The sequence below is a fragment of the Xenopus tropicalis genome, chromosome 7 (assembly GCF_000004195.4).
Source record: "Xenopus tropicalis strain Nigerian chromosome 7, UCB_Xtro_10.0, whole genome shotgun sequence".
Lineage (NCBI taxonomy): Eukaryota > Metazoa > Chordata > Amphibia > Anura > Pipidae > Xenopus > Xenopus tropicalis.
This window is the reverse complement of record NC_030683.2, coordinates 92083609-92092618: the sequence shown is the minus strand read 5'-3', so window position 1 is coordinate 92092618 and position 9010 is coordinate 92083609. Positions and strand designations below refer to the sequence as shown.

Sequence of the window (9010 nt, the reverse complement as noted above, 5' to 3'; positions counted from 1 at the left end):
TAATGTATACGGGTTACTATTTAACCAAAGCGATATATCGCTTATTGCGGTAGGAAGGGGGAGCTGTGTACTCCCCGTTCAGGGGAGAATGTGCCAGGTGCTATACATCAGGGGTTCCGTGTTCCACGATCTTACCACCAGATAGGTGGCATGGCAAAGAAATGATCGTGGATCCCACTACAGGGAATTTTGGTGCTTGAATAGTTGGGGTAAACCTGCATTCCGTACAAGCTGCCATTTATCATAGCAGCATACACAGTACAGATAATACCTCCCCGCATTCCGTACAGGCTGCCATTTATCATAGCAGCATACACGGAGCTGGTAGTCCCCACGATCCATCCTGGAAAGTAACAAACACGGACCCCTATGGTTTTTTGCATCACACAAAGTCTCCAAATTATGTACTTAAATGTGTCATATTATAGGTAAATGGAAATGTAGGGCATTGAGGTAAATGGGAACAGATTATTATTGCATCAGATAGTATACTACAAATGATGGGAGTGTATGTTGCCTACAGCGCAGGTGGGTTTGAGAGAGGATCATAGAAAAGAAATGTAAAGGAAATACTAGAAACAAAGTATCCTAAGACTAGTCTCAGTCATAAAGAATATATTGTAACAAATAACAAGGTATCACCATTGTATTGCTTAAATCTGTAACAATGTATATATACACTATAGTAGGTGCTACTAACCTAATATCACGTCCAAAAGTGTTGCCCAAAAGGGCGGTGTAAATCTAGTAATGTTATACCTTTCTGTTGTGTATTAGTTAAAGAGAACAAAAATAAAAAGCCTATATTAACAAAAACAAGGTGTTGTATTGGTATTATTAAAAGACTGATATAGAGCTTATTCCTCTGACTTTATAACGTGTTTCCTAATTACAGAATAAAATAAAGAACAAATTATAACAAACAAACATATTGTCTCTGTGTTACATAGGTCTGATACAGAACTTATTCTGATGACAGCAAGAGGACCTTTTGGTGAATAATTGTGATTTCACTGTAAACATTACAAAAGAGCTAGTGAATATGTAAAGAGGTGTCAGTCCATACAAATCACTACAAATGAAAGATTATAGATAGAAAGCTGAATAGGAAACCAGTTCATTAAGTCCATTAGGGATGGTATTCAGTCTGTGCATCCATTTTAATTCACTCTGCAGAAGAAGTTTTTCCCAATTGCCACCTCGGACCAAGGGGGGTATGTGATCGATAATCATGCATCTCATGCTTGCTAAAGAGTGTTTGTGTGTCAAAAAATGTGCTGCCACTGGGGTATTAGCTTCACCTGATGTCAATGCTGCACGAATTGCAGATCTGTGATTCACCATGCAATCCCTAAATGTTGTAATAGTCTTGCCTATATATAACAGGCCGCATGGGCACTTGATAAAGTAAATAATAAATTTGGATGTACAAGTGAGTCTATGTTGAATGTGTATCAACCGTCCTGTGTGTGGATGGTTAAAAGAAGGTCCCGACATCAGAGCATTGCAGGTGGTACAGCTGGGACATTTATAGCAACCCAATTTTGTAGAGGAGAGCTAGGTAGTGGGGTTGGCAGATTGGTAACAATGACTCGGATCAGTTTTCACTAGAATATCTCTTAGGCTGTGGCCCCTCCTATAGGCTATTCGTGGAGGATGTCTGAAGACTGATGGTAGTGTACGGTCTTTCGCCAGGACTGACCAATGATAAGAAATTGCATTAGTCAGAGGTTTTTTATCGGGGGCAAACGTAGTGATAAAAGTCAGTCTCTCTTTGGTAGCTTCCGGAGGAGTTGTCTCTTTTGCTCTCAAGGCAACGGCTTGTGTTAGGGATGCCGCTTTGTGTCTTGAAGATTCCAACAGTCGTGGTGTTGTAGCTTTGTTGGGTCAGAATTGTTCCTGATCATACGTACCATTTGTGAGTATGGGATACTCTGTAGGGAATGTGGAGGATGACATGATGAGAAGTGTAGTAGAGTATTGCGATCCGTATCTTTTCTGAAGGTTGTAGTCTCCAGGGTTGATCCTGTCACTGTTAGGGCCAAATCCAAAAATGAAATCGAAGTCGTATCAAGATGAGCCGTGAATCGTATCGTGGTTGGTAGCTCATTTAAATCCTTAACCATTGACCAGAATTGGTCATTGGTACCCGTCCACAGCAGAAGCAGGTCGTCAATAAAGCGAAACATTTTGTAGATATATTTGCCATATATGGGAAAAATGTATGAGTGTTCATAATGAGCCATGAAGAGGTTGGCAAATGATGGAGCAACATTTGATCCCATACTGGTCCCACTAGTCTGTAGGTAGTATGAATGTTCAAATTTAAAATAGTTCATTGTCAAACAGTGAGTAAGTAGTTCAGTAAGAAATTCTGTTGGAGGTCTGTTCTTGTCCGGGTGTTTAACAAAATCGTTTTTGATATTTGTAATGCCCTCTTTTGTTGGAATCACAGTGTATAGTGATGAAACGTCCATTGTTGCAAGTAAAATCCCCGGTGGTAGAGGGTATAGAGCATGTAATTTTAGTAGGAGGTCCCCTGTGTCTCTAATATAAGTTTGTGTTTCTTTGACTATAGGTTGAAGGAAAAAATATATATATATAGACAGAGGTTGTAACAATTGGTCGTCCTGGAGGGGAAGTAGGGTTTTTATGAATTTTGGGTAGAGTGTACAGTATGGGACAAACCGGGTATTCTTTCGTAAGAAAATTGAAAACATCTGTGTCAATAAATCCATTCGTAAGCCCCAGAAGTAAGGAGGAATCTATCTGCTTTTTAAACCCACATGTGGGGTCCCTGTCTAATTTCCTATAGGTGGTCATGTCAGACAGCTGGTTTAGGATTTCTTGTCTATAGTCAGAAAACGGGAGACCGGCTCAAGATGTGATTGAAATTCCACTAACCGGTCTCCAGTTTTGTGATGCGGAAGCAGCGGATATTCTCTTTGAGGAAACAGCAGAGGGCATTATCCCATTATCATCTAATACAGATCTATATCAACAACTACTGAGACTGAAGGAACGCGAGATCAACCTCAAGCTGCATGGTATATACCTATCCGACTTCTACAAAAGACAACATATCCCCAGAGGATTTAGGATTCGCAACATACCCACCATTGGCCTAAATAATATCGATTTCTGTAAGAAGTGGTGCCAAATCCTCAACAAGTGCTCAATGGACTTGATGCTGTTGGTGATAGAGGAGGTGAGCAAAAATTTGAAAGTGGTACACACAGACATCTCTGCTTTTGAGGCTGCACATTTACAAATACTTGCTCATGACAAGGAACATAAGTGGGTAGAGAAACTGCAAGAACAACTTACTCAGTACACTACAGAGTTACTTAAATTTAAAAAACAAAAAGTTATCACAGTGACCGGTGACTATCAGAACAGGGTCTATAGGTGGCTGACAGGGGGAGAAACCAGGACTGGGGGTAGAGGTTCGCGCTTTCCTTCCAATTTTAGGACTGACCGTATTGATTCTTCACCTTACACTTCCTCCACTGACTCTGACACCCCAACTAGAGGGCAGGGTTTTAGAAGAGGGAGACTAATCCATACCACTAATAGTACCCCTACTACACATACTTCAGGGGCATCACCTTCCCTTTTTTTAGGAACCCGCACAGGGGGCGCCCCAACAAGAGAAGGGGGGGGAGTAAGCACCTGTTCCACAAGAAGCAAAAAACAGTGGAGCAGGTAGTTTTTGACCTAAGCTCTCATACTCTCACAATTCCAGAAATGAATTTACTGGCTAAAGGTCTGTCATTTGTCCCTACTACCAAAACACGGGCCCTAGACATTATGATAGATGTGCACCGATTCCAACGCACAATAAAACTCAAAGACCACTTTAGGACCCCACATATGGCACCACGCACATTTAACCTCCAAGCTAATTTGAACCACCCAACACTCCAAAATCTATAGAAGCATATACCAGACTCCTGATAGATGAAACCCAGAAGCATACCCAACTGAAGGGCCATCCCAATCTCACGAGAGCAGAAAGGGAAGCCATGAAAAGTTTGGCACAAAATCCTAATATTATTATCAGACTGGTGGACAAGGGGGGAGGGGTGGTTGTACTTAACTATTCTGACTATAGACAAGAAATCCTAAACCAGCTGTCTGACATGACCACCTATAGGAAATTAGACAGGGACACCACATGTGGGTTTAAAAAGCAGATAGATTCCTCCTTACTTCTGGGGCTTACGAATGGATTTATTGACACAGATGTTTTCAATTTTCTTACGAAAGAATACCCGGTTTGTCCCATACTGTACACTCTACCCAAAATTCATAAAAACCCTACTGTCATGATCGGTATCCCAACACTCAGAACAGACTCCATGGGTCCGGTCTCGGCTCACGCTTCTGCCTATAACCGCCTCCTTTCACGTCGGGAGGAGCCCTTCGCTACTCGGATGCCGCCAGGACTTGTTGTGAGAGACCCGAGGAGAGAGTATTGAGCAGGCACGGGAACCAATCGTATGACAGGAAGGTCATATATATATATATATATTTGGCCTGTTTCATGGTCATTCCCTATTTCTGAATGGAAGAAAGAGGAGAAATAGATGGAAAAATAGATGCTAACATGTAAATAAAAGAGACTAGAAGAATAAAGAGGTTGGGTGAGGAAAGGAGGAAAAACAGTATGGAAAGTGGGCCTAGGGTCTAAATCAGGGGTGCCCAGACTTTGTCACCCTGTGATCTACTCTTGCCACCTGGCCTCAGTCATGAGATCTACCACAGTTAAAATAGTGCGACGTTTATCATTTGGCGCAATAAGCAAGAAAAAGTATCAATCGATGTTTAAGAAATACACATAGCAATATATAAATGCAGTGCCAAATTCACATTTAATGCCCATATAACCTTATTCAAGTGCCAACTTCAAATGTAATGTGAAAGGATTGTAGTAGTTTTTACTTCCTTTCTTCATGGCCCACTTTGTAGTCTGCACACATAAACATATATAAAGAGGGAACAAATATATACAGTGGCCCGGTGGGGACAATCTTCTATGCTGGGATGAAACTACAAAGACCGATGGCTTTAGCAGCCGCACTTAAAAGCTCCAGTATGCTGGGGGAAAAAAAGAAATGGTGGGATGTTATCCCACTAAATTCCACCTCTAGGTCTACCACAAACTTTAAAGTGATCTACTGGTAGACAGTGATCTACCTTTTGGGCACCCCTGGTCTAAGGTTTTCTGGTGAGCCCCTGGGTTACCAGTCCAGAAATGACATAATCCAAAATGCCCACAAAGGAGAGAGGATTTATACTATGTTATTAAAGAAAAGGGGGAATAATTTGTTTAAAATTGTAATTATTTGTTTAAAATGAAGTCTGTAAATGATTGCCTTCCTATAATACCAAGCTAAGAATTCCAAATCTGACTATAGAAATTCAGGGCAGCACTCCCACTGGCTGCTGACATCTCTCCCTGTGGAGAAAGGGCGGGCCAGAAAGCAGAAGCCACCCTCTATGCCGGATTTACTTGCTTTATAATCACAAGAATAGAAGTAATACAGTGACAAACTTAAAATCCTATAGTCCATTTATACAATAGAAAAATGGATTATCTGTTACATGTATTAGACCAGTAACAAGGAGCAATTATACAGAACATAATGCTTTCGTTTCTGTCAGTCATTGTTTGCACTGGCCAGAATCTTCCCGGAGGAAAGGCATGGATGTCCCATAATGCAACGGGAGATGGCTTATCGGTGGTGACTGCTGCTTGGGTGTAACTCCTTCATTGCCAAGAGTGCTGTTTGACGACTGAGGGCCAGAGAAGCAGGCGGAGCGGAACTCCGTAAGTGTCTGGCACAGAAGCTGCATGGGCACAGACTGTTGTGTAAGTGTTGCGGATTTGCGCTCATCGCTCCTTCTCAGCAGGCCTTGTTTTCATTTGTCTGAATCTGGGTGTCTTCGGAGGAGTCCGTACTCAAGATCTCCAGCATGGAAGATGACAGGTTAGTTAGTGGTACTGGTTCCTGGGCGGGTGTTTGAACTCTGTAGGTGCCTTTACTTGCATACATACAAAAAGAATGTCACCATAGCAACCAGACATTTGCTTTCATTAATCTAACTTTCAGTAGACTGCTTGTGCTGATTGGTTGCTAGGGTTTACTGCACGTTTGCACCAATAGGTAACTCAGAGCAGTGCTTTGATCCGATTTTTTATATCAATAAAAGGTTTTCTGCAGGTTCCTCAAAGCTGTGCTGGTCAGGGAATTCACACAGGAACGCCAGACACCCCTCATGTTGGGAGGGAGATAATGATCCATTTCTGGCCTTTTCAATTTTTCAGTGTTTTGTTGCAAATTGGGTACAGAGTAAAGGCTGCATCTCTTCCAAAATGTGTGTCCACATCAACATTTGCATCTGGTTTACTGGGCAGAAGTCTGGTGCACCCAGCGGTGTTGCTGCCATGAGGCAAGTTGCCAGGCGGTAGTGCCACTGAAGTAAGTTACTTCAAAAGCCAAAATTCTGATGGGGGGGGGGGGGGGGGGGGGGCGAATCGACAATCCCTGGTTGCAGCTATTAATGCAACCTGCTATTGGAACCTTGCAGGATCGAGGTTGCTCCAGGGCTCAAGGCTTCATTAGAATGGGAACAGTTTGTACCCATGTAGTAGGGCAGGAGCATATATGACTGCAAACAGTCAAAGCACGTGCTGTATGCAGAAGCAGAAGAACCAGCCGTGCTGATCCTGGAGGTTCACTTCAGGTATTTTAATTTACCATATAGGCACCCTAGGGCCACCCCTAAAGTTGTTGCTGCTGCCATAGGCAGGAGCCCTTAAGTGTCTTTATGGAAAATACAGTAGAACACCCATTTTATGTTTTTCATGGTACAAGGAAAAAATGGTGTAAAATCTGGGAAATGCGTTATACATTATATTTTGGTGAGAGTGTAAAATGAGGGAAAACGTAAAATCAGAGTATGTAAAATTGAGGTCCTGTTTTCATTACAGTCCACTGAGGGTCTACTTGAAAAGTTGTAATGCTTTGCACTATTTATATCTAATGAGATATAAGATGAGAATCAATGCTGTGAGAGTTACCTCAGGTGCTTCTGTATCTGGTGGTCACTAGGAGACCCAGTCCGACACTGGAGTTAAAAGTTATAGAGCAAGTATGTTCTAGCTAAGCAATACATTTTATATATTCTTGTTCTTTTCCAATTTCACAGACCTATCATTTCTCAGAACAGTGATGCCAGTGACTTTCCATTGCCAAATCTAGCACCGAGGCATCAGGAACTAATTCCCACTCCATTCGGTCCTGTAAGTTTTTTTCTTTATTTTTCCCAACAATCCAGGTGGAGCTAAATGTATTCTTTGTGTCATTCAGCCAGTATGTCCATTTGCTTTGTATTTCTTAACAAGTTATATGAAGTTGTTTGAAGGGCAACATACCCCTACAAACTAAGCTTATCTATATTTTTGTGACTACACAGTTTTATAACACTTAAAATTCCCTCTGTGTATATTTGCTTATATTCCTTTTAATGGAAGCTTCTAGTTTATTTGTCCCAGCAGTAGTATTTTTTAAAAAAAATTGAGTCACATTATATGGAAGTTACTATTTATATGTCTCTGTGCACATATGAAGTAAAACATGTTTGCACACACAGTAAGCTATGCCTTGTAAAACACTGTCTACTCTCATCATGTAATTACCTTTTTATTATTATTTCACTTCATGTTTACACAAGGTTTAATAGTGTTCTGTTTTTAGTCACATTTTATATGCAATGCTAGGCAGAGCAATCTGTGCACATGTTAAACAGGGTTATGTGCCCAGTTTGTCCAAAAAATGTTTCCATGCTAAGTTTTCCATATACACTCACAGTACACTACAATTTACCTAATAACACAGCAACCTTATAGCTGGGAATGTGACCTTACAACCGTTCACAAAAGAGCTTTCGCTTGAATTGTGCATAGTGAATAGCTTCTAAGTAGTTAGAGACCATGGGGGAGATAGCCCATTTTTGGAGTAAAAGTAGTGGAAAACACTTTCTCCAGATTCACAAACAGAAATCCGCCCAAATTCCGACTCAACCGCCACTTTTCAGTTTTTGGTGAAAGAAAGACAGTTTACAGACACTTTTGTGAATTTGTCCTTTAAACGACATTTATACGTCATTTTAACAACATTTTTTCAAAATGGAGTAAAGCTCAGTGTAACTCTATGGGGGGAATTCACAAAAGTGGGGATATTGAGACAAAATAAAAGTGGAGATAGATTTGTCGGTTTTTCCACCTTATTCACAAACCTCTATCTCCACTTTTGTGAATTTGTCTTTTTAAAGAGACAGTTTTCAGAGTTTGTCATTTTCCCAACATTTTTTTTATGAATTTGCCTCTAGCTGTTAGTAAATCTGTCGGTGCCATCAAACCCAGTCCCACAGCTACATGAGCCTTGGAATAAGGATTTTACCAGCAGGGTTTTGCATTTCATATGCCATTTGTGATTTCACTTTGGGGCATTTCCTGAGTGGTAATTTTAGTTTGCCCAGGGACACTATACATCACTTTATTCAGGACAAGCTGAGCTCTCTAATGTTTTCTATATTCCTGTGTACAGGTAATTCCACTTCCGTAACAAGATTTAAGGGTCTAAATACCTTCTTCTCTAGCCCCTACTCATTACTGGTCAGCAGCAACCCGGCCCCCACACCAACATGCCCGGTGAAAAGGGGCCCAGTTTGGGTGCCAGTGTATATGGGCTGCTTGCTGATCCCCAAGATGGCGGCTGGGAACAGATGGGGGGCAATGCTGTCAGGGAGCTCTGTAGTTCTGCCCCTGCTATAAGTTGTGGCAAATGTCAGTGAAGTGATTAAAGAGGGGGCACTGTTGTTAAACTAGAAATTTGCCTGGGAGGCACTTGTTTATAAAATGTTAATGAGGCTTTTTGCACCTATTGTTCTAGGGTGAGAGAGAAACTTGTCTGCTAATCCCCATTAATATGTTAATGATCCC

General features: G+C 41.3%; 1 protein-coding gene across 1 annotated transcript in view; it reads left to right on the top strand.

Moving 5' to 3' along the window:
• The first annotated feature begins 5362 nt into the window (after positions 1–5362).
• LOC100486142 overlaps positions 5363–9010 on the top strand; it is a 46813-nt gene continuing 43165 nt past the window's right edge. Inside the window, exons 1-2 of the mRNA XM_031905868.1 lie at positions 5363–5993; positions 7216–7309. Of these exons, the coding sequence (XP_031761728.1) occupies positions 5980–5993; positions 7216–7309 (108 nt within the window). The 5' untranslated portion in view covers positions 5363–5979. The remainder of the gene's footprint in view (positions 5994–7215; positions 7310–9010) is intronic.